Genomic DNA, 27,452 nt, shown 5'->3' on the forward strand with positions numbered 1-27,452 from the left:
CGTAAAATGTTATGTTTCATAAATGATCGAAAACATGCTAATTTTATTCGTAAATTGTAATGTACGGTGGCTTACAAAAATGTTTGAATTTTAGATATTAATAGAAATTTTGTATAAATGTCTTATATGTGTAATAATATAGAAAACATTGTTATTTTTATTTCTACATTTCAACCGTACTATAACTGCGTTACATTCGTAAGAATTTCCTGTGATAAATGTTCACAAAGCTTCGTGAGTGTGAAGTTACGGACGACACGACCAAAGTATTCGACATCGCGTACTTTCGCTCCATTTCAAAGTTAGTATGATTATACATTATACGCGAAGGATATAATCACGTATACGAGCAAGGAAATTACGTATGATAATTCGTATGATCGCATGTGTCACCTACTTTCACGTTGATTTTCTGCATTCCTATTGATCACTGCATTGGCATGGAACATTCATCTGATGGATGAAAACAAATCCAATTCCAAAGAACAGCGATATTGTTGCTTAGGAACGGTTACTGTGTATTTATCCGTTCTTTCACCATTTACTTTCGAATTTTAAATTAAAGAATTTTGCATATCCATCTAATATCCATAGTATTACCGTTCCCCTTAGTGCCGTTTTACATCATATTATGGTTAATATGCAACGCTTTGTCTCAATTTTTAATCTAAATCATCGTGTAAAGTCTGCGTAATATTAAACTAAAGTTTTTATAGACGTGAGACAAAAGGTGAGACAAAATAATACCATACTGTTGGTCAGTAGTGTACAAACGTACGATCGGACGATTTTCGTGACACCCTCCACTGAATCTTTAAATTTCACATAAATGCATAAATATTTGCAATCTAGTTACATAAAGGATATCGAATCGCTTTCGATTTCTCGTTATGTTATTAGCATTTCGAACAAGAACGACCAATGGAGGAATACTTTCAGCTGTAAGTATACACCGATATACGCATATGCATAATATGGAAGTATTTGTAACTAATAAACGTAATATTGTACACCTGCGGCAGACATTTAAGTGTTTGCGCAATGAAATATTATCTTTGGTCTAACGTATTGGTTATTTAATACGAGATATTTAAGGCTGTTGATGGTACTTTGATCACTTTATATGGTTACGTTGTATTCCACGATATTCGCATATGTTTCGTTACTAGACGTACTTACTTACCCTTACGCATCGCGCGCTAAGGAACTGTAGAATATCGGTTCATTGGCCCATCGATCTCTGCAGACTTATTCTACTTACAATCAGCTCCCTATAACGCAGTTACAACATAGTTCACACTATTTACTCTTTATAGGCACTAAATAACTAGTGTACTTATACTTCTGTAATCGTTTACCTTTTGTAAAGAACAAAGACCTTTTTCACGATACTTATGACGACAAAGATTTTAATGAACCAGCTGTGAGGAATTAAGAATTATAAATTCATGCCTGGTAGATAATATTTGAAAAACTTCTATTATCGCTGACAATTAACGAGCCAGGCAATATTTATTAATATTTTGGTCACTAGAAATAATTTTAGAATTGTTTAATGTTAAAATGACAATTTTTCTTCAAATTTTACTTATTACGTTTTTTTAATAACTTATCCCTACTTTTTCGGATACTAAACATTCTACCGTATAGAGTTAACAAATTTTTCAGAATCTAGTGGAAATCAAGCGATTAAATTCGTCCTACATATTTCTACGTTGCGGTGAGAGGCAATTCGATCAAACTCACCTTAACGAAAGTTGTTCGAACACTAGCTACTTTGGGCGCGAAAGCAACGTCAATTCAAATAATGTTAAATAAGTTAGAGAGTTTAAATCGAATACGTTATTTCTTCGCATCGAAAAATAGACGCCTCCCATTTGTGATAAGCATGAAACGATATAAAAGTACAAAATATATCGGTAATAGTATCTAACTATCTTTTATTTTTCTTTCTTCAAAATTATCTTTTTTTAAAATTTTGATTTTAAACACTTTGCTGAGCTATACATATACAGGATCCAGCCGAATAATATGTAAAATGAGATACATTATTTCTTAATAAATATAGAATACAATTTTTTCATTCTCAACTTAGTTTACGAGAGAATCGAATTTGAAAATTTATCATAAGTATACTCGAACATGACTAATTTCGCACCAGACAAGACTAAATCGGCAAAAAGTTATTCTACGCGTGAAAATGCTTTGTTTTCGATAAAATCTAGACATATTTAGTTAGAAATCGGCCTAGTACATGCATATAATAAATCTTCAAATTTATCTTCTTGAAAATGAAGCCTTAAACGGAAAAATTGTATACATTTTTTCTTTATTCTCGCACAAGCAATCACGCTGTCTCCGCTTTTACATGTTATTTGGTCGGACCCTGTATAGTCAATAACTTTCTTCTATTAACTAGAAGGGAGAACTTAAATGATTTACATATAAAAATGTACTAGGAGACTCTTTGTAATCAATTTACCGACATCTTAAGCTCGATTAATTTGAATTTGGCGTTAATTAACTATATAATAATTTATTTGAATAAATGATTTTTGATTGGAAGTGTCAGTCGCAAATGTTTAATTATCCGAAACGTTAAAGCGGACAAAAATGATACGAAATATATATTATCCTGAAATTTCTCGGTTGATGTAGAAACGCATAACGTTAAAAGTCAAAGAACCAATTAACGTAGAGTCAGTCTGGAGAGTAGGAGAGCCCGTTGGTTCCAAGCGGGGAGTACTCTAAATCGTCGATACTCGTCGCGTCGATAGTGCGAGCACACCGACACACTGATACATTCGCGTAATCCCTGTCTCTCTCCTCTCGTCCGGCGTGGCATCGCATTGTCGGCGCAGACGCCGTGGCAACGCTTATTGATCGCGGTTGTGTGTGGTGCTCGGTGTCTCTGCACGCGTCATGCGTCGTCGTCTTTCGCGACGTAGCGGCGGTGCCGGCCAGTAGAATATACTCGTGTTCCGTCTTGTCCGCTAGTACGAGGCAGCCAATAACGACGGTGCTTGTGACAGCAGACGTGTCGTATACCTTCGATTCGTCGTAGTGCGCGTAGTTCGCTCGGATGATTTTAGAGATCGCGAAGACGATCGACGACAACGGGATGCGATCGAGAAACGCTGCGACGGCGATCGGAGTGTAAATCGTACGGCCGCCTGGTCCATAGAGTTACCGCTAGGAAACGGGACTCCTCCTCGGGTCGACGAAAACGTATCGAGGATCGGAAAGCCACCACTGGTAGTAAGCTTGGCAGGTGGTTCTCAAACGATATCGCAACCGTCCTTTTTCCACATTCAGTGAAAGTGATCGGCGGTGAAGCGTTCTCGAGTTGGCCGGATGCTCGGCCGACAGGTGCGTTCGTAGAGGCTCGCTCGGTGTACCGGGCCAGCCGATACTTTGTAACGATTGGTTCGGACACGAGCTTCGGCCAACGCTCGACCAATCACGTACGCGCACGGACCAGGCGGCTTTTCCGTGATTCCGGCGCCGATCGACTTCGGCTCGTTACTGCGAATCGCTCCGTGAAACTCGAGGACAACGTCTGTAACGAGGAATCATGAGTCTGCTGTCTTCTTCCATCGGCAACGTCCGCTGCCTCACGGACGAGGAGGCCGATCACAATATGCTTCAGGGTAAATGTCAACCTTGTGCAACCTTTGTTTCGCTACATTAATTTCAGGTTCACGCTCAAGGTCGGTGCAGCTGCAACCGAGGTCCTCGGATTCGGAAGGACAAGTTTGCGTGGCTGACGTCGAGACGCGATCGATTCCGCACCAAGCGCGCTCCTATCTATACCTATATCTATATATACCTGACATATCTATGCAATATCTTCGTGTCTTTTTGTTTGCGTTTTTGCTTAACGGTAACACACGGAAAGTTACTTGATTCTCCAAGACAGTCGATCGGTATTGTTCTTTGCTCGTACCTGACAGACGACTTCCACACTCCGAAACGATGACTCATCGACACGGCTCGTGAATCTAATAGTTACCGCAGCTGCATCGGAGCCTTAAGTGTTGCACATTGCGCTCCTTTTAAATTTAATATCTCCAAATATCTTGCATATCTCAGCAAGAATTCGTATATTTTCTAATTCAAAAAATGTGAAGAGTAATTGTAAAATTCAATAGTATACATTTTCAATAAATACACGCGTACCTTTTTATCAACTCGTGGTTGATAAAAAGATTGTCGCTTATTTATTATTGACTCTCCAACCTTTGCTCAGTGTGCGACAGGCACAACACGGACTTGCGCAATGGGTTCGTTTGTGAATGATAATACTGCCCTTTTAATAAGAAATAGGTACGCTACTATTGTAAAAATGCACGATAGATATCAAAGATTTGGTCTTGTAATATTCTTATGAATGGGAGTCGTTTAGATTTTTTGTTTTTTTTTTTTGGTATCTATGAGCTAGTAGAATAGGTATTTTGATTAGGGCAGGTCAGAAGCCTGCGCACTACACGGTACCGATAGAGAAGCTTCATGAATGTTCTTTTTCATTCTATGTAATTTTAATTTTGTTCGACCGTTTGCGAAGAGACGCGGTCGCGGTAGAGCGCGCCAACGAGAGTCGTAAATTCTCGTTACGATACGATGATCGGCGCCATGAATCAGTCGATCCCCTATTTCGATTAAGATAATGGGGGTGGTTGAATAATTACAACACTGATTTAACAACTTTTCCTCGAAGAATATAAGGTGAGGAGTAATTAACAAGTTGAGATGTATTCTGTTTGAAGGGATGATAGCAAGTGAAGTTATGTTCTGTGAAGGGGATATTTATACGGAACTAGTGATGGGTACTGGTTGCCCCATCAATGGTCGCTTGCTGGTGAAAATGACCGTTGAACATGGGGAAAACGTGCTTTTCCCATTTTTTACCGGATTAACCAATAACCATAAAGAACGTGCTTTTCCCATTTTTTACCGGATTAATCAATAACCATAAAGAACTTCTTGACTTGAAAGAACTTTTGTAGCAATTAAGGGTGTTGACAGTAAAGTAAAAATGCTTAACTTTATGATGGTCCTTTAGGATTATTGCGGTGTGACTAATTATATTTGTATAGCTGACGACCGAGGGTTACGGGATGTAACAAATTTGTCTATTTTCTTACTCGAAGTGTAACCTTTAACAAATTATTAAGTACAACAATTCCTATCAAGTTTCCAATAGTTTCTATAAAGTGAATTTATATTATTATTCTCACCAAGAATATTAACGAAATTTATTTTATGAAACAAAACCGAGAAATGTTTAAGTAATGGAAAAATTTTAAACAGAATATTCACGACTACTTGAGTTTAGAAAAAACAGTGTTATTTTCCATTTCTCCGTATATTTCTTTTCGTTTATCACAGAATTGTCTACCGATAAAGTCGACGGCCTGCGAATTGTATTTTGATATATGTGTGCTGCAATCAAAGAATATTGTATCTCGTGACCACGTTTGCTAGCTTTTTATATCTTCTCGAAGCAGTTAAAAACACCACGTTGTATTTTGCACGTAATATTTTCATACGAAACTCCGACAACACGATCTGAAATTAGAATAATTCTAACGTCTGTGTTACACGTTGTAACGATTAAATTACCATAGAAATTATACAGAGCAAGTGCGTATTATTCCTAATGAAGCTTGTAATTAGAACGAGAAAGCTTTTTGATGTTATCGTAGCTTGTTGTAATTAATGCCGCAATTATTTCTACCGGATACGATAACCTTTCAAAGTAAACTCGAACATTTAAAAATTTGCTCTTGACACCAATATTAAGCAACAATGGTGTGTTTTAGAAAATGACAATTTGCATCTTCCGATACAATTCTCTTTCGACCTTCCACTTTTCGCTAGTCGATTTTCTCAGTTCTAGAAGGATCGTCTTTCAGCGATGAGAACGCTACTTGACCCAGCACTTAATCAATAATGCATCTCTGTGCATTTTCGTATTTTAATATTCACGAAGGAATTATCCGATATTACGTCGCAGAACATTTTGAGATATTTATCATAGAGCGCTGCGCAAAATTTTTAAGTTTAATCTACGATACTAATTATATTTTTAGGAAATATTTTCACATAGTGTTAACAAAAATAGTAAAAGCTAAAAATTATTATCGAGATAAAAGCTTAATAAAAAACAGATTCGTTAAAAGAACGGACTGCCGATTTCTAGGTATTTAGTTGATTGACTATCGCTTAAATTCAGCATTTTCTTCTGCATTTTCTACCTTTTTAATATAGCATGATATAGTATGTCAAATATAGTGATCAAATGAAGTAAATAAATGCGTTAAGTAGTTTATGCAAATAAATTCTACCATTACCGGTCGCGTTTTGCTCTTTCCTTTTTAAGATCTGGCATACCTAACGTCACCTGGCATTCGAAGGAAGTGGCTGTGCATATTTATGATCATTGCTTCGGGCTCTTAACATACCTTCAAACAACTCCTATATTGCAAAAATGAAAGTATGTAAGGCAGAAATAATGCACGCATTCTATCTTTAGCGCTTGCTGCTGAACCAACTTCGAATTGTTGTCCACAAGCAATGGAAATAATTAGGAAATTATATTCAAACAGACTAATATAATGTGTATTGTGTTATCGTTAGATAAAATTGATTCCTATTGATATCTATGAAATGATTGTTATACGCATTTATAAGTTTAATTTTATCGATTCGATGCTAAGTTCGCTCTCGTACTAAGATGTTTTGAATTTCCAAATGATGTCGTCCGATTTGATAAAGTATGTTGCAAACCGTTTCGCTTTCTTCTTTGTATTCATAAAAACATGGATTAGCATATCTGTAGCCTATTATTGCAAATGCCGTTAGAATGAACTTTCTGGTAGCTTCATGTAATCTAGATTCTTTGCCCTCCGAATTCTTTGGTTCTGTTGATCAGAAAATAATACACATAATTTATTGATAAGAAAATTACACAAAAATAATAATGGAACAGCCTTATTAGATAACGGGGAAAAATCTTCCAAGATTTTTTTAAACTCATACAGAACTATATATTGTGTTATTTCAATTTCTGCATTGAATTGTCCACCTATCTAGCAGTTTGTGCTCCGATATCAATTTCTACTTATCGTTCGTACTTCAGTTTGAATTAAAAGTAGCCTCTGGTGCTATTATTTTTGGAAGGTTATCTTACAAGGTCAGATCAGTGATAGTCGGTTTCTGGCTCTTGAGTCTTCAATAACACTAGAGAGTTCGAGCTTCAATTATATTATTACATTTATCCTAGAAATAATAAAAAATATGTAAAGTATCTTCTAACAAAATGTATTGATAAAACCATACGAGCATACGTACATATGAATAAAGATTTTTGTTCAAGTATTCAACAAGGATTCATTACTGCATCGAATGTTACAGTTACAGGAAATTGGTTCTCGAGGAAGTGAAACCCTTCCTGTCAGACTACCACTAGACAATCTCTTTATTCCTTCCTGCAAACAATGGTATATCCACGGTATAACTAACATTATAACATATATATAACTAACATTCCAATTAATGCTGTTAGCGTATAATGATAAGTGACGAAACGTTAAAACGTAAACAGCGATTGTTGAAGCTATTCTAACGAAGAAATTACCTGAGTAAAATTAACAATGAGCTTAATAACCGTGGTGCAGCGTTTCTCGGTATTCTATAAAAACAATTCTATAAATCTGCAACTTCTGAAATTATATCTTATTGCGTTTTATTCCCGAAGACAAATTATGTTGTCCGGTTGTTAATCGATGTATTTTAATTTCGAATGACATTATCTGTTGAACTTTATACATACTTGTAACGTTGACTCAGCTTTTTATATTTATCCTATTAATTCCCAGTCAAAGTCACATACGATAGTATACATACAGTTGGTAACATAAGTATTGCCACACTCTTTAAAACAGAATGATCTTTTTAAAATTGGAAGAAACGCACAATATGTCCGCTCAATGGAGAAAAGTTAAAAACTCGAAATGTCGAGTCTGAAAATTTTCTTAGCGTAAAATAGTGTTAGTAATAAACTGTAATTTGTAATATTATCTATTACTTTTACTGACTATACCAATTTGTCGCTAAAATTGTAAAGCTAACTGCAAAAATCAATACACCTTTTTAAAAACGAGCAATTAGCAGAATATTTGTTTTCTTAGTTTCATTTTCATAGATTGTCTTTAATACTATAGTACCTTTAAGGCTGGTAAGTAATTTTAATGCAATAATGACAAATTCTTCTAATTGTTTATATAAAATATTTATTAACTTCAAAGAGATCTTTTAAAAAAGCACCAAAAAGTACCTCCGTAATTTTTTGCATGCTGTTTCCGGACATATTGAATTTTCCATTGACATCAAATTTATTCACTCAAATTTGGCCGAAGTGAAAAGATTAAAAGTTCAAGTTGTTATTAACGCGTTCAGCGATCAGGCCTTAAGCATTCAAATTGTGCTCCCGCGAAACAGTAAGATACTCGTGTTACCGTAGACATTGGACCACTTATTTTCAAATGTTTATACGTTATCTAATTTTCATGAGTTTCCATCCTAAATTTGAACAAATGAAAAAATGCTGAACAAATAATAATCTTGACTTTTTATCCTCAAACCTACATACATAAAATGATCGGCACAATTTTTCAGGTATTTCCACTAAATTGATAAAAAAAGTTTTGAAACAAAAATTACTCAATGATTACACAACAATAAATTGCGTTAGTGAAAATTTCCAAAAGCTTTTTATTCAATAAAAAATAAAGATCGTTACAACTTTTCTTCATGAAACCATATATTTTTCTTTATGCTAATCGATGTATATCTGTATTCTCTATAAAAAGGTATTAGAGGATTTAGGTCGAAGATTGATTAATTTAAAAGTTATGATTTTTGTCCTGAACGCACATATAAGCGACAACCGTGAAACGACTTGAATTCTTTGAGAAATTAAAAGGATTAATTAACTAGATTACGTGTAGAAGAAATTTTGAAAAAAATAGCAGTTGGTAGGAAAGTTGTAGAAAATATCAAAGGTCACTTTTTACAACTTTTTTTATCTGAGCCTGTAATGCAAATTTAAACAATATGTTGTGTACATTTATATTAGCTATACACATGCTGAAATTTCCATCGAAATCTGTTAACGTTGCTATGAGCTTCGGGTAAAAGTAAAAAATCATAGTTTTCTGCGATTTTTGTTCTATGACTGTAAAAAATCTACATTTTTGTTTATCTCTCGATGCCTGTTGTTTGTTTCTCCATTAACTAATTTGCATAAAATTTTCACCATATATATAACCATCATAAATCTACAAAACGTATTTTCCACATTTACATCGCACGCTCAGATAAAGAAGTTGTAAGAGTTTAGTTTGGTCGAATTTTAAAAAAGTTATTCTGTTTTATAAAGCGTGCCAATACTTATGTCCTTAACTGTATATGGAAATACATAACGTTTAGGGAATGTAACATATATTTGATCGTTGAAAAAATCTCTCTTGTCTCAGCGGTTCTTCGATAGGGAGAAAGGAAATCAAACTTTCTCGCGGGAACACGACATACAATCAAAATATTATACATACCTGCTTCCGACCGCAACGCACGAGTAACACAATCTCTCTTATATTAACTTGTACGCTTTGTCCAACACGGACACCTTATAGATGTATATTTTATTTTCCGTACTATTTCAGGTTTAGTTGGACGCATCACAAAATCGTTGAATAGTAATATTTCGAATACTAGTATTTCGTAGCGTAGGGTTAGCTTCAAAAGTGTAAAGCATTTTCTACACGAGTCGTGTTGCATCAGGATCTTTTGTTATGCGATACTATTGCGAGCTACATAGGCTAGTATTCCATCCAGTTTTTGCACGAAGATGAGTAGGCGTTGAAAGAGAAGAATATAAAGCATCGTGAATTGCACGCGCGCATAAGTTTGAAAACGTAGAATGTCCTGGGCATAGATCTTCTCAAATGACTGTAATTTTATTTCCCGTGAATTTAAGCAAATCAAGAAGATTTATTTTCTAGAAAGTTAACTCCGGATAATTTGATTCGTGTATCTGCTTTTTTTATAGGAATGACATCGTAAAACGTGCATGTCTGTCTAGATCTCATGGTCTCATCATAGAAAACGCTGTAAAATTAGAGATAAAAATAGAAGATCGTGACATCGATGTTTGTTTATCTTTCTGCTGTTAACTCTGTTGCGTAATATTGTACTTTGGTAAGTTACTAATTAACTGAATGATAAAATTTTGAATATAAATTGTTTGACACATTATTCCGTTTTTGATATTTTAATACCTACTATTATACCAAACATTTTATATTTTTTGCGATATTAACATAACACATAAGTACCTGTAATTATCTACCAGTAATGTAATATTCATTGCTACGAAGTCTTTGATTTCTTTGAATCATATCGGTCTCTATCTTGCATATATTTAACAGTAACGTGTTTATCGTGTAATATGAAAAACTATTGGCCATATACACGTAACAAATTATGGAAGTTGACTTCGGAAACATGAGAAGATGTAATGCAAGGGTACAATGGCATTGTGCGCTTCATTCTCTTGGCTTTACCTGTTATATAACAGTAAGTAATTTAACAGTAGCCACGCTAGTGCTTCGATGAAAATGTGAGAATCTTACTAGACTTTTCTAATTAGTGTTAAAATTTTCGAATTGAATACGCACACACTTATCATTGTTCACATTTACTTGCATCACATTTTTATTATTAGGCGATAACAGACCATGCTTGGTTCGTTTCTTCTACTTTTTCCTTTTGCAAAAGTATTGTAATTTGTCGGATTTTGATCGTGTCTTTAACAGTGCATTGCACTTTGTGCTCGAACTGCAATGTTACCATGTTTCGACCAAACTTTGTGATATTCGTTAACAATATATTATTAATTTCATATACATATTTGCATGTAAATTAAGTGCATTTTGGCGGTGATATTTAATGGAAGTGCGCAATACATTTGTAATTATAATTAAAAACTTATGTTTACATTGATACGATAATTAATGTTTGCGATGTTATCTTTGGTGAAAGGAAGAAAGAAGTGTTTCAGCTTTAAGAAAAGTGTAACGCTCTACAGATAAAATTCATAAAGAGGTCGTATAAGCAATTCGGGTTGTTATTTCGATTATATCGATTTTCATCGAATGCAGATCAGGATGCATTATTTTATCACGACGATGAAACAGCTAAGTATCTGTGACTAGAGGATATTTGAAATAGTACAAAATTTTATTTAAAAATCGTAGTAAAAGTATCCGTGAACGTTCCAAAAAAAAGTGAACGTTTTACGATCGATTAACAACTAAAAACTGGAACTAGTTAAACCGGAATTCCGGTGGGTTTTTAAGTTAATAAAATCAGAGAGAGTTCCATTCTGAAAAATGATCACTTCCAGCATGTTTAATGGATGCTGTGTATCACCTTCAACAAATGGACAAGCTTTCAGGTAGGAATCAAGGGTTTTTTTTAGCATCGTTTAGCTTTTACTAAGAACATCGATTCATCAACCCACGCGCATACTCTACATAGATTAACCATCGATCGGACGTCAATTAAAATTACCAGATTGCGCGTTCTTTCTGCAGACTAATTTGTACTTAATCATTTCACGTCTGTAATTTATTTAATTTCAAGGAAATCGAAACGAGTGATTTTAATGGATATTCGATGCGATTATAATTCCTGCAACGGCCAAACAACGCTACCTTGTTTTCTTTAGTTCAAATAGTTATGTTTATCAACATTCCAATTCCTTTGCCGTATCTCTTTCGAAATTACACGAAAAGCATCTAATTTGTTGCACCTAATTGTATATATTTAATGAATTTAAAGTGTTACATTTAATTTCCTAGATAATATAACTATTTTGTTATAGATACTTCTTTTTGTTAGTCAAATGACATAAAAGTAAAGAAAAACAACAAAAATAGACTGATGTTCTTTCTGTGTGGTCTTCATAGGAAAATGAAAAATGGGATTGGTCGTGTTGTATGCCTGTGATCTTCAAGTACCCTAAACTTGTTCGAAAGAAAGTTCCATTCGTTGCACGCTTTTACCTATCGGTCTGCAATAAAGTAAAAGGCTCGTAAATAACAATAAGTCGTTGTAAATTATCAACCGAGACGATAACCAGTAATACAGCCAAGTAAGTCCCGAATCGCATATCATTTTGCTTTTAAACTCCATAGTACCCATCATAAACCTATTTGTCATAAATTCAACAAGAGGTATCATAGAATCGAATTTGATGATTTATAGCTATTTGTTCATGATACGAAATTACGTTGTGCAAGTCTTACGATAAAGTTATGTTCTGATTTACAGCGAGAAATCGACCTTTTATCTTCCGTTTTTTTTTTTTCTAACAAATTTAGGATAAACGTTAACGCGTTCATTTCCACATCAAAAGGGCATACAAATTTTCGAATTATATAAAACTTTTACTCCGCTGACTCGAATATTCACACGATAGATTAACACGACAAAAGCCTGCTATCATTTTACATGCTTACGCGTGTAAGTAATTAAAACAGTGGACGAGATCAAAGCTATTTTCTGTATCCTATGTTTCGTATGTATGATTCGTGTTAAAAATTAATATTAGCATTTATTAGAACGGTATTAAACTATATCTATGTATGTATCTAATATATCTATATCTATGTAATTTGGATTCGCAATTGTTTTATTTAGATTCTTTCATAGCAGACTTGATGCATTCGGGCATTAGACTGGCATAGATTAGAACGTGATAATGTAAGATAACTGTTCCGAAGCTTGAAAGTCAAGAGAATAGAAAAGCAAGGAATAACGTACAGGTGGTCCATACAACTGTTGCAAGTTACAAGTTCGTTTCTCACAAGACTGTATTACAATGATCATGAAAATATTTTTGAAAAGGTTATTTTGCGAAATTATTATTTACTTTTTGTCGCCGTGTCCTCTTTCGTAGCGAATAAAAAGAAAGTTACATTAGACAAGAGTTAATTTCGTCGACTATAATATTAGTAAAATTAAAAGAAAAGAACAGATCAAACATAATCTGTTAAATGATTAATTCGTAAAATATTGAGAAGTCAATTCTATTTTTAACCTGTATTATAAATTATAATCAAAATCGACCGTATCTGGAGTTCGAAGTTTCAAAAAGATTTCTCCGTTTCAATTTTGCTGACAGGCGAGGTTCTTTATCGGTGAAGGCATTCGGAAAAACACGACCGTTCCAGTTTGAAAGAACAAACAACGTTTCGAATGTGAACAAATACGGGTTGCAGAAGACACGTCTTTACTTTCCCGTGATTAACGTTCGGCAACAAGAAAAGGCGCATCGCGATACTGCACGTAGAATTTATCATACGGGTTTATCTACCGCAATTGCATTTCATTTTCCATCACAATTTCAACGCATTCGTGGGAGGCATCGCATCGATCGATCGATCGAATTCGCGAAACAAGCGATATACATCGCATCCTCCGGTTTTCTATCTTATCTCTTATCTCTTATCCTTGTACGTCTAATTAAAATATTTTGAAGATTTAATCACAAACATCACGTTTTAAGATTCTATATGATTTCAAGTTCTGAAGAAATCTAATCTGACTCTAATCTGTGGGTCAAAGATGTTTAAAGGCAGTAGGGTTATCAAATGTTCAGCTATTTTAGCGAATTTTGAAGCTGGTTGCCCAATATTTCTTTTTTCGCGTTATTAAAAATTTCTTTATATGGAAACGTGATGGCTATGCTGCAGGTTATTTAGCTATTGGTAGAAGAGAATCGCAATGAAAGGTTGGGAAACACTGATATAAACAGTACGAAAAAGTGTTGGTAACGTTTCACTTTCCCGCGGGCTATGTTAGTATTTTTATCTACATGCAGAGGAAATAACATTCCGCAATGATGTCTCTTGTTATTCGCTACTCTCTATTTCACCGTTGGCGACGTAGGTTTCCGGCGGATATACAAGGCCATTGTTTTTGTCGGATCACTGTCCAAACGTGTCCCGAAGAAATAAACTACACCCGTCGCTCAATTTGCGTGGAGTATCCGTTCCACGTGGATTCGTTTTACGCGAATGAGATTCGCGTAAATAAAGTCTGTCGGTACAAAATAAAAAAAGTATGTACACATATGATGACTAGCACAAAGTAATGTACTTTTATCCTTATCTCATATCAGCATTGACGCTGACTAACCGCGTAAATTAACATCGTGGATAAAAAATACCATGTAAATTGAAGGACCAGTGTATTTAAGTTTAGGTATATACCTACATACATATTATGTATTTTATTTCACATATAAGGTACTGCATCGTTCTTTTCGAATTCATTATACGAATTTATTTCAAATTATCTTTTGATATTTACTGCCCAAATGAATGAGGTGTACGTCGTGAAGGGTGCCAAAAGAATACTCGACGTTTAATAATGTTACTAGCGTGTGTTGCCCAAGTCTAATTCGGACTGTTGTCTCGCACTCTCTGTCACGAGCTTTCTTCGTTTCCCTTTTTTATAGGGTGCCGAGGTCCTCAGAAAATGTTTTCTTCGGGTGTAGGGAAACAGCTTTCTTTTTCTTGCCGATGGCCCTTGTGCTCTTCCCGAAGTCTCGAGGTTTATTCTTTTATGACGTCCTGGCCACGGACGTCGTTTCGCTGGCCATGTGGTGCGCTTCAACCCTGGAACTTTCTTTACGGCCTTGCGTCGCTACATGAATTTTAGAAATGTGTGTACATATTTGATTGCTACATAGTAAATATTTATTTTCATGCCGAGGAAGTAGGATTAGAAGAAGAAAATGTTTTCGTTCGTACAGGTTATAACTTATAGGATCTCATAGAAGAAACTTGTAGAAATTCATTGAATTCATTGAAAATTCGTTGAGAATTCATTGAAAAGTGTGTGTATTTACATTCGATTCTATCGATTCGAAAGTAAAGAACTTTCAAAGTAAATAATGTAGCGAAATTGAGAATTCTAACTAATTCGTAGTTATCGTAATGAAAATATTACATACAGCTATAATTAATTACTATTTTCAGTAAATTATACAGGTTCGCACTTCACGTTAAGTTATAAGAAATATAGCGAATAAATATATACATGTTCTTAAAGGCTTTATCATATAAAAGAAACGTTCAGAAATGAATAACCGCTCCCTCTATCAATTAATTATCGATGTTACATAACTTTGTCTTTGCCAAAATAAAATGAAAGAGGAAGTTACTCAAACGTTAAATTCAAAGTTTCAAATAAAAATAACAGTTACAAGTTCTCGAAAGTACTAAAAGTCTGTCTAACTGAAATTTATTCGTTTTTATTAATTTTCTGGTTCATAACTATAGAAGTTGCCGATTTAGAAATGACCCGATTAACGGCTCACATCATTTTAACATCCTAATAATTTAACATCTTACATCGTAATTTCGTTTATAAGAGGTCAAATCGATAGAAAAAGATAAATTTTTTCTTGGCAAAATTTCCCGATGATTCGTAAAATCGTAGTGTCCCGCGTACCGTTAAACCTATGCTAACCGGGACGAATTCGATCGGGCATCACTCGTCCCTGAAGCTGTCTTGCAAAGCTCAACAACGAGCGATCATATGCTCGGTAACGGTACAAAGTGCAACGCGCATGGTGCATTTACGATAACAGAGTGCGGCCGCGAAGTAGTGCCTTCATAGATGCCTATCCAAGTAGAGATAGAGCCGAGACTTTGTGACCTGGAACGGAACGACCGTCCCGTCTACCTATATGTACCTACATACTCTTTTCTATGTATACGTATAAGCATCTGTATTTCCGAAGCTATGTACGCATTCGAACTGTATGTAATACGGTACCGATCAGAATAGGGACCAAGTACAGTGTTTAGCAAAATCGCGCTTTTACCGAGAGGACGCTTATTATAATACCAGACACGAGTTTCTCGTTCAAATATTAGTACAGAGTAACTTTGCTCGAGGTTAACACAATTATTACCAATTTTCATACGAGCCACTTAGAAGTGGCTAGCTTCATTTTTTACAAATCGCTGAATTTTACTTCCAGGACTTTTCTACCAGTTCGTAATTTTACAATTTTATGCGAAATAGGCCAATCGGCTGATTTAAAATCTACAAAATTTTCTCGGTCACCGTCGTTCGCCTCATTATCAAACTTGTTCTTACGCAGGAGAATTTATTAACGTTGATAACTCGTAGCTTCTGACTTGTAAAATTCCACTAACGATAGCAGCTAAATTATGTAAGAGCTGTAACGATATTAGTGAAGCGACAAGTGACTAGCTCTGGGTTAAAGACTGTCGTGCGCAGAGCTTCTGCGATTTTATTCGTCGAATTTATATTGTCTTTTCTTCGGTTACGCGTATTCGACGATAAAGTTTCCGTTAGTTTCCCACACTTGAAAAATGCACGGCTGCAAGAGCGTTAATATGAAACGACCTTAGGATGTCGAGGAATACTCGGCCGGATGCAATGCAAGCGTAGTATGTATCCAGTGCACGGTAGATGATATTACCAGAAGAAGAAAAATTGTTCAAGGAAGGCGTCCATGGTGAACGTCCACCGTCTCGGTTACTCAAATGTAATTAGAGTTGTACAAATTTAAATGCTACCGTAACATCCTGACGTATTCTACACGTTATGATTGCTTGCCTGTCTCTCGCTACACTGTTAAAGGGTTAATGCTTGACATACCTAATCACGATCACGATTAACGTTCGCTTCTTCTTAGTTTCTTTACGCATGAAAATATATATTACGTAACTTACATAGAACATTTTTTGTCGTACCTAGCTACGCAGGACAAAGACTTCCGTGTTTGAAACCCACTTCATACGCGTGCCGACGTATAATGAGTCTGGTATGCGTTTAGGGTGGAGCGACTGGGATATAGCGTACAACGCGAGCGCATGGCGTTTCGATTTTTATCAGTCACTCGCGTGAACCTGTCACATCAACTATTTACCAGTACTAGTATTATGACATCATAGTTAGACACATAGTTTGTAAACCACGCGAAAAGCAATGCCCTTATATAGTCAATGTTCGTACGTAATGGCGCTTAAGCCGAGGCCCATAGTTTTATGAGTTTAAAAACATCGATTTTTTTTATTGGCTATATTGAAATATAATAAACGAAAATAATATATAGAAAACAATAGAAACGTAACCTTTTTGAAATACGGTGTTTGGAGATGGTCGACATAAACCAGGCGTGTCGTCTAATTTATTAAACAATTTTTCTATCGAATTTTGATACGCTAATAATATAATATCGAGACAAGACCTAATATAACATCGAAAAATTATTCTATTTCCTGATATTGTGTTTCAGTCTTTAATGAGAACACGCTGTTGCAAGTGATCGCTTGGACCGTACTAGTTAAACTATACTACTCGTTGTCCATATATTTGCGTATATCCTTGCGCACGCCTGCGTACGTGGCGATGTGAATCGTTAAATATTTGTCGTAAAATTCCCGGAAGAGTGGCACAAGTTGTAAATTACCCGTCGATGCACATCCTTACTTCCTTCTTTTTACAAGATATAAACGCAAAGCACGCGTCTGAAAATACACACCCCATTCACTACCTGTCGCTCGAAAGTATCTTTTAGCGTGCTTATCCCATTCTTTCATTCTACGTGCTACTATAGGAATGCAAATTCCTCCCGTAAGCTTCTTTATATCGTACCATGGAATCGTACGCCAAATTTAACTTCCTTGCCTGCAAGAGTTTTAAACTAGCCAGTGTTTGAATATTCAGCATTAAATAATAAAACACACGGGCATTGAACCTTTGTAAATATGTTTGTAGAACAACGACGAATACATAAATTGCTAACAGTCTGGCAGATCTTCCGACAGTTTCGACTTTGTTGTATTTTAAAAGCAAGTGAAACATTTTTGTCTTGGTACAGATAGTTGTGTCATTTCTCTCTGACGAATCTAAATACATACAGACTTTGTCCTTCAGTGGAAATACGGTAAAGTACCTAGAGTAGGTGATTATAGATAGACATAACTGCATAGCTTACATTTACCTTCCGGTGTATATTCGTTTCGCACACATCTCTACTTCCTGCGTGTGTATCGGTTAAGTATGTAAGCACGTATCTTTTAACAGGAAAGTAGTACTAGTGTAACATCCGCGGCAATGTGTAACTCTCATTCGTACTTTGACAAGCCAGTGTATGCTTCGAGTCTCTCACGCCTGCTGCGCCCTTCTTTAGAACACCTTCACGCGTCTATTACCATTTCTCTTGGGAACGCAATTCGAGAACCTCGTGAGTTTCGAATAGTTCGTACAACTTTATTGCCTTTATTATTCGTATCGCCTGTTTAACCCAGAGTTTCCTATTTGATTGTTAACGATTCAAATGATTGGATATTAACAAATAAAATATATTTATTTGTATATATTATTATGTAAGACGGACGAAGACATAGAGTTCTATGTAGATAGATATTTCGTGTCTTCACAATGGGTACCACGAAGCGGGAGCACAACTCGGTCGAACGAATCGAGCGTCCTCGATTTCAGTTTCCCGTAGATGCTTTAACGATGATCATTATCGTGAGAATAAAACTGTATTACGAGACAATTGATATGGTCAAGGAAATTCTAGCTTTTTACATTTCGTTCCGAATCGCCCTCTGAAATCCACATGTTTGCAATTGCGTTTTGATTGATTTAGAACGTCTCATACCTTCGGTATCTTTGTATAATCTTACAATAATGCAAGTTCAAATTAAACATAGCGCTTGACATCTTTCGTTTCACTGTTTCGAATTTATTCCATACTCTCGACGTATATCGACGACTGATTTGATATTCTCGTTTCATCATCGAATAAAGAAGAGAAAGAAAATCAATGGACGCTGTTAGCGAAATATTCAACCATTACTGCTTCATTGAAAATGGAAAATGTACACAAAAAGCAATTACTCTTGAATTTAAAGAGAGAGACAAATTTATACGGAACTATGATGTACTACGTAATTGGATGAGAGTTTAATGAGATTAGAAACGTGGGACTCGATTCGGTAAAGAAAATATAGGTAATCCGTGCGATGCGTGTGTTCAACTAGCATTTCTATAGTATCTCTGGTCACGACAACGCACAGGTTAATAAAAATTAGTCGTGTTTTCGTTGGAAACATAATGTCCACGGGGACAATATAATATATTATAAGTATTACTACCATACAAGACGATTGTAACATACAAACATCCAAGTCGAAATGTTACAAGTAGGTATTTAGGAATCGATTCTACGTGACACTGCAAACGAAAACGAAGTTACGTGAAGCGTTTCTCAACTATCATCGTTACACATGACCTAAATGCACTGTTTAACGCTCGTTTAGCACATTCATTGTTGGTAATTATCGCGACACGCAAGTGGAAACTAGTTAACCGGCGAAGAAAAAAAATTTGTCGAGTACCCTATTGCCTTAAAAGCGTTTGCCATAGATACTACTAAATACTTTCGAGGATTAGAACTCTTTAGAATATCGAGTCGGTAATACCAATTTGTAGGAGCACTGTATGTTTGAGCGGATAGATGAGAGTTCATTTAATTGGGCATGAACTTAAAGCTTTCTTCAAACTTTTTTCCGATTGAAGTAATTATACGTTACTGTTCGATCAATCGATACCTTGTCAACAAATTTACTAAATAAATAAGTCCATACTATTTCCATAACTCGGTGAAACTATTTAGAATATGTTTCTCGTGCATTCAGTTTCGATCCGTAACGCGATGCATGTCTATCAATTGGAACTGCAAGTTTCGATTTGGAAAGTAACGGTCCATGGGTCAGATGATCGACCTTGCCGATGCATAATTTCGATTTGCTTCACGTTCGTTGCAGACCCTGATTTTCCCCAGAATCGATGGTCAATTATTCGCGACTCCGTTTAGTTCGTGGTTTCAAGTGAAACGAAATCAATCTATTCGGAACGATCGTTCCGCTCGTATCTGGATTTTTTTCATACGCAATCGTCTCGTTGCCTTTACCAGTTTCCTAGTCTCGTTTCCGATATGTAGGATCGACGAATTGATTGTCGTTCACGAGTGAACAGTCTGCAAAAATGCGCTTGACACACTGCCTCGGATTCGTACGCGCGTGTTCGCTTTTGAATTCATCGTCCTTTCGGACATTCAACCTGTTAACAAATATCCGACTACTGGCTGTAAAATAATATTATTCGTATTACGGAATTGTAATATTACATTGGAAATTTACTTGCATGTATAGCGCTACCAAGGTTCAGCTTAATATAAAACCAAACTTTGGCTGGAAACTTTTAACAACCGCTATAAACGCATATGTATAAATATCGTTTTACGTAATGTAAGGTGGACGATGTTGTTGTTTCCTCCAGTTGTATTTATTAATTAAAATGTTCATGGTTTTGTGAAAGTAACTGTGTTAGAAGTTGAACCGTACGCCGGCATGTAGAAAATGCGTTTGGCATACTGACTCGGTTTTACGCGCCATCGCACCTACGATCAACTGCCAGGAAATATCCTTCGAGTTTCCTTCCGACACTGTCCACCGTAATAAGCGTAAATTTACTTGCTCTCGAAGCGATAAGATTTACACAATAGGTCGTTAATGCAGAATAAACAATGGACATACTCGATTAGCATCTTCGAAAACTTTCGGATACTATCGAGCAAACGAGCGCCACAACATTCTTCGAGTAGAACCGATTCTTTCTTGAATGCCAGAATTGAAGGACTCTCCTACAAATATCTTTATTCGTCGTATAACGTATAACAAATGTTTTATTTATTTATTTATTTACATTTTACAATTTGTCCAGTAGGACATTTGGTAAAATATTATAGCTTAGTGGTATAATAATGGTATAACATGTGGATGGCTACCCCCAGTGGGATACCATCTTCGAGTTTGATTGATTTACTATAACAAATGCGTGGAGTTAATTATTGAAGTTTTTGAAGTTATCTTTTATATGGAACAAATTAACGTTACGTGCATTCTGTATACTTATTTACATTTTTCATTTAATAGTAAATTTGTTAACGTACTTATTCGACATAACACGGTGGAACGTATTACGTAATTTACTTGTAAATGAACGACGATTATCATTAAGGATCGGTAAAAATCTTTTCAAAAAACAATCACATCGAGTGTTATCTTTGAGAAGTTTGATAGATTCCCACGGTCGGCGGAATAACAAGCACTCGCAATAAATCTTTCGCGAACGAATATATGTCGAAATCGGCCAAACGAAAGCCTTTCTCCTTTCCTGATGTTCGGAGCTAATCGTTTCATCGCGTGCGATATAATGTGAAATTTTTCTTTAACACGATGCATCGTAATAACGCGTTGGAATCTGCGTGTTACGTTTGGAAATTGAACTGGAAATTCATGCAACAATATAGCGCCATGAACTGTTTCCTTTGGATAATTAGAAAAACCTGTTAGACATTCTTTAAAATATTTTTAATAATTACGATTAAAATATATGCTAATAAACATAATATTTGAATAATTTTCACGAATTGAATAATTACAGTTTGGTCATTCATTGACATTTCGTATAGTATTGACATAAATCTCTACAGCTTTTGACTGAATGTCATCAACGCTTAAAAATTAATGAAGAAAAAGTGGATTATGTCAAAATGTAGCGTCGATATCGGATTATACGTTTCGCAACGATTTTACATAACATGTAAAAGACCTTTCACCTTAAGTGAAGTAAAAAGTTACAACTATCAGTTATGTGAAATGTTTGCGCGTGTGTCGCACATTAATTAGTTTCTCAATCTATATCGACAGATACAAGCGACACTATTCTTGAAAATACACATCACAGTTCGCATATGTACATACCATGTGCATTTTGTTAGATTTCCGAATTTTCAATAAGTGCGTAAATATTCGCAGTCCGATAATAACAATTCTCACCTTAACGCGTAGAGCCATTCAAAACTTCTACCGTATCCTTCCCCAGCCTAGTTGCTTTAAAAACTGGAACAGAGTATACGCCATGTCATATAGTGTAAATATGCGTGTGAAGGATGTAACAATTCCTACGCTTGTAACCATTCCAACCGTGGTAACTGATTTATTCATAATTCTCGTTTAGAATGAAACCCATAGTTCTCACAGGATGGCAGAGTCTCTGTTAATTATACCAGTTATATTAATTCTCTTTTTATTGTACGTATATCGTAATACTCGTAGAGAGGAGAACTTCCGGAAGAGCGTTGATTCCCAAAGAGACGACAGGATAAAAAGCGAGCGATCAACTGGCAAAAAGACGAAGCAAAAAGTACGACTGTTCCGACTAGCCGTTTCTCGCGTTTATCGCGTTCTCTTTAGTACAAGGCAACTTTTCCCTAATTAGAATACGAGGAAAGTTGGAATGATCTGCTTCAGCTTGTCGGGACCTTTCTTGACTAGAATGCGGGAAAGTTAAGGTCGTGCTTCTCTTCTGCTTTTAATAACGTCGAATATTAATCGTAACAGGTACTGTACTATATACTATCTAATCCGATTTCTGTAATTGAGAGATCAGCATACAGTTATTTTTCTCTGCAAAAATGCCTTTGATACTTCAAGGCAACTAGGCGTGTAATCCGCTCTAATTGAAAGACGCGTCCATTCACCCACGACACGTGTATTCTCCGAGGTTATTCAGTGTCATTCAACACAATTCGAAATTCGTTCTCGCTCATTTCCTTGTTTTTACAAATGTTACAAATTTTTAATTTTTTATATTTTTTACTCATCAGTCTCGAGTGTCAATGGTTGATCGCGATGAAATTTTCAGAGATGGTAGTTTACGAAAAAGATATTTGACCCACATCTTTTCTACCAGCAATCATTCGCGTCTAGAAATGGTGAATGTTCCAATAAGGTGAATCGTTTTCTTTGACGTGCTTTTAATCGCGTAGTTTCCTATGAAAATAAGCTATCCGAAACCGGTATTATTAACGAAACAAATCGACAATGAAAAGACCGGGTAAGTGATAGTCGTTGCGACTGCTATGACTTTCGAAAATTACACCCGACTCAGGTCATCGTTGAAAGGATCAATGGCAATCGCTTGAGATCGATTAACATAAATTTCTCTCTCGACACTCGACAGGAAGTAAATTACTGTTGCTCTCTAATGGATTTATTTCTTCATCTCTTATATTCCCAATACCTTTGTTTATGGATTGTTTCGTGAATACCTTTGTTCATTTTGGTTTCTCTATTCCGAACATGTTGTGTCTACGTAGAAATTCAACGTTATACGTCGATCGCAGCCGAAGAATTTTCGTGGTCGACTATTCATTCTTCTTGTCTGAAATCCAAGTAGCGGAGAAGGGCTGGAAAGTGTTGCGGTTAAAAAGCAACCGATAAATAAACTCTCGCCGATTGAGTTTCCTCTGTTTGCAATGATCACCGAGAGTTCTCCGGCTCTCTTGTAACTTCCGTTTTCTTCAATGATATTGTCTCTATACTGCGGGATTCGTTTTAAAATTAGCACATTTGTCTAATAACAACATTTATCTTATACAAAATTTTTTTCTAAAATCGGAGAAAACAGAAGTTTTCAGTTTTCGCAAAGTCTTTGTCCGATTGAAGACATTCAGTCGTTATTTCGTAACAGGACGTGCACGACATAACGTTACTTAAAGGGTCAAAAACACAGGGAGTTCCAAATATTTCAACCTGTTTCGGAAAATATGAAAAAATCTGAATGGGATATTTTAACCAAAGAGAGTAGATCAATGATTATAATGTGACACTGTAACAAAGTCTGGGCGAACACTGCCAAAGATTAAGTATTAGGTGAAGTAAAAAGTTCTGAGCGCTTTTTCGCTTTATTTCGACGATGAAATTAACATAGTCAAGATTATTCGATTTAGATTAAATATGCGCCGTTTTGTTCGATTACTTTTGTCCATTTTGAAGGCAATTTCATAATTCCGCGGTTGAAGAAGTCCTCGTCCCTATTGGTAAAAAACTTGACCAGCTCATTTTCACAAGCCTCTCTTGAGGCCAGTTTTGTACCATCAAGAAAATTTTGCAAAAACTTAAAAAGGTGATAATCGCTTGGTGCCAGGTCTGGACTGTACGGCGGATGCGATAGAACCTCCCAGCCAAGCTCTCGGAGCTTCTGACGCGTCGTTAAAGATGTGTGCGGCCTGGCGTTGTCTTGATGGAACACAACACCTTTCCTATTGGCCAATTCTGGCCGCTTCTGGTCGATCGCCTGCTTCAGTCTGGTCAGTTGTTGACAATAGAGGTCCGAATTAAGTGTTTGCCCCGATGGGAGCAGCTCATAATGGATGATTCCCTTCCAATCCCACCAAACACACAATAAAACCTTCTTGGCCGTTAATCCACGCTTGGCGATCGTTTGGGCCGGCCCACCGCGATTGGACCACGATCTTTTTCGGCTGTTGTTCTCGTATGTGACCCATTTTTCATCGCCAGTCACCATCCGCTTCAAAAATGGGTCGATTTCGTTACGTCTCAACAAAGAATCGCAGGCATCAATTCGGTCCAAAAGGTTCTTTTGCGTCAATTCATGTGGCACCCATACGTCGAGCTTCTTCTTGAGACCAGCCTTATGCAAATGGTTCCAAACGGTTTTCTGGCTAATCTTCAGTTCCTGGGCAATGGAATAAGTGCTCACATGCCGGTCCGACTCGACGATTTCCATGATTTTATCCACATTTTCGACGATTGGCCTACCAGAGCGTGCCTCATCTTCGACGTCCATATTACCAGAACGGAATCGTTGGAACCACCGCTTTGCTGTTGCATTCGATACTGTACTGGGTCCATAAACAGCACAAATTTTTTTGGCCGCCTGCTCCGCCTTTTCACCTTGGTCGTAGTGGTACTGAAGAATGTATCGAATTTTCTCTTTTTTTATCTCCATTTTCGAACGCTGTAACACACAACTGGCTTCACCGAACACAAAACTGACAAAGAACCTTTTTGATGCGTAATATCACCTTGAAATCGGTGTATACTATGACTCGATGCGATGTGCACATCGTGAGATATGGCTCACTAAAGACATCTAGCGAAAAACGCTCAGAACTTTTTACTTAACCTAATATTCCGCCGTTTCCAAAAGTCGAGTGGGTGTATCGTCCAGATACTTCGGAACAATCTTCTATCAAATAACGCTAGTGATGCAATAAATTGCTGTGACGGAAGTGAACGCGGCACTCTCTTGACTTCTGAACAAGAGCCGTGAGTCATGCAGCTTTCTGTGTGGGTAGCGTTGCTAACCGACTACTTGTATATTTAACAAAATGAAAAAATAGGTAAATAAAAATAAAGGGAAAAAGAATCAAATTCTTAAGTCCTATTACATGTCGTATTTAAGACGATCCTATCGCAATCGGCGATGGATAGCGGCGAAAGCGGAAGAACTTTTGAAATGTAAATGGTTACACTTGATTTTTCTGTCATATTCAAAGAACTTACGCAATAATAGTTGAGTGATAGTTCGATAAAACAAAGGAGGTTGACGCTTCTCACGTAGAAAATAGTTTAATTATTTTTGATAACGGCGGTCTCTGTTTATTTTCAAATATGCTAGTTTCGTTGATCTTAATTTTTTCCTTTGATCGATAAGGTTGGATGTAGCACAGATAAGTTCTTAGACATCAGTAGCATTATCGGTACAATTTCAAAGTGAATTTCTCCGTGCTTTATCACTTTATTACATTTTCAAAGTTACTGTATATATTTACACCATATATTTCTCTTTTCAAGAACAGTAAAATGTTTCTCACAACGTGCAAGAATCAAAAGCAAGAATATAGAGAATAATGTTCGCATTTCACTGACCAGATATTTACTGGAAGAAAAATCACGTCGCACGTCTGAGTTATCGTTTCTGTCATGAAAGTGTTATTGAAATCTTTACTGTCAGATAAATACATACAATTGATCGCACTTGACTCTGCTATTCCCCTATACTAAGTAAGTAAATTAACTTGCATTCTTTTCATCGCTACGAGCGATGGTTTTCATCGTAAGAATTTATTAGGAAGCGTAGTCTCTAGTAAAGTAGGCAAAGCAAATGTGAATGTCTTGACCTGTCTGCGCGAGAGAAGACAAAAGGCAATAACGCAGATTAAAACCAGGCCGAACGAACATAGAAAGGCCCAGTTATTATCGACTCTGATAATAATGTTTACCCTAAAATGTGTAGGTGTTGAGCAAATTGATCGTGCATCAAACATAACGTAAACGTTATCGGTATGTTTTCAACTACCGTTTACAAGTGTAACAGACAAAACGGCACGTTTAAACGCGTATCTAATTATCACGTCAACCCTTTCCGTACATCGTCGTTTATACTTTCACTCGGTACAATTGTTATAGCAGATAGCCACTTGCTTGTTTACGTCGATTTGCGACGAGATTGAAACTGTTTCCTTTTGAAGAAGGATTATTCAAACTGACCATTTCAATTTCATTCTGAATATAAATCCGCAATTATCCTAAGTACGTTCGAGATTATGAATCACGGATTAATTTATATGGATACCAAACTTTTAAGGAAATTACCATTATATCGATCACCTACACGGTATAATGCATTATTCGTTGCGTCAAGTGGTAATTAAAAATCCATAAGAAATAGAGAGCAAGTAGATAGACGGAAGGGTAAGGTATAGTACAATGCAATACAAAGTTATTCATATTGAATAATATATCAACGACAGAGAAGTGATATATTGACGTTCGTTAAGTATTATCGTTCTTTACGTAACGAAATCAGGAAATGAATTTTATTATCTTCCTAAATTTCTACGGGAACGCTAGATATTTTCTATTGTTACATACGTTATATAAGCACTTATATTTGAAAAATTATTTTTATTTCTATGGTATTACTTAGCCAATTTAAATTGTCAACGTTGATTAACTTGTATTAAATAATAGTCCTTTAGCTTTAAAAATTAAGCTTTATGTTAAAAATATAAAACTAGGTGTTATGTTAAAAATATATTAAAAGAGTGAAAGCTTTGACTTTTATTACGACTACTTTTCGGATTATCTTAAAACTACACAGCTGCTCAAATTCCACGTTCACGTTATTTTGATACTATCATATGTTGTAATAAAATCGATTACTTTTTATAGTAAGGAAACAAATGTTGCATTATTCACTGTGTTAGTTACAATCGGTCAAACTCTTTCTTCCGTATTGTACTTCCTTATGAGTATTGCGTAAGTTCAAAATGTATTGCTTCTTCAGTTAAATTCAATCATACCTTAATTTCTGTTTAATTTGCGTTATCTAGCTTCGAAAACGTCTATAAGAAAGATAATTAGAGTTTTATACTATAGTAATTAAAACGAATG

At 35.9% G+C, this 27,452-nt stretch overlaps 1 protein-coding gene across 3 annotated transcripts in view; it reads left to right on the top strand.

Moving 5' to 3' along the window:
- Positions 1–27,452, top strand: part of LOC117210666 (cerebellar degeneration-related protein 2) — a 53,144-nt gene that overhangs the window by 8,945 nt on the left and 16,747 nt on the right. The window contains exon 1 of one of the 3 annotated variants that reach the window (XM_033453893.1): positions 2,880–3,650. The exons of 1 other annotated variant lie outside the window; for it this stretch is intronic. In XM_033453893.1, coding sequence (XP_033309784.1) covers positions 3,575–3,650 — 76 coding nt within the window. In that variant the 5' untranslated portion in view covers positions 2,880–3,574. Of the gene's footprint in view, positions 1–2,879; positions 3,651–11,460; positions 11,519–27,452 lie in introns of those variants that run through there. One more of the 3 variants, XM_033453895.1, reaches the window with a different exon arrangement.

This window comes from Bombus bifarius, unplaced genomic scaffold (genome assembly GCF_011952205.1).
Source record: "Bombus bifarius isolate JDL3187 unplaced genomic scaffold, Bbif_JDL3187 scf7180000008208, whole genome shotgun sequence".
Taxonomy (NCBI): Eukaryota; Metazoa; Arthropoda; class Insecta; order Hymenoptera; family Apidae; genus Bombus; species Bombus bifarius.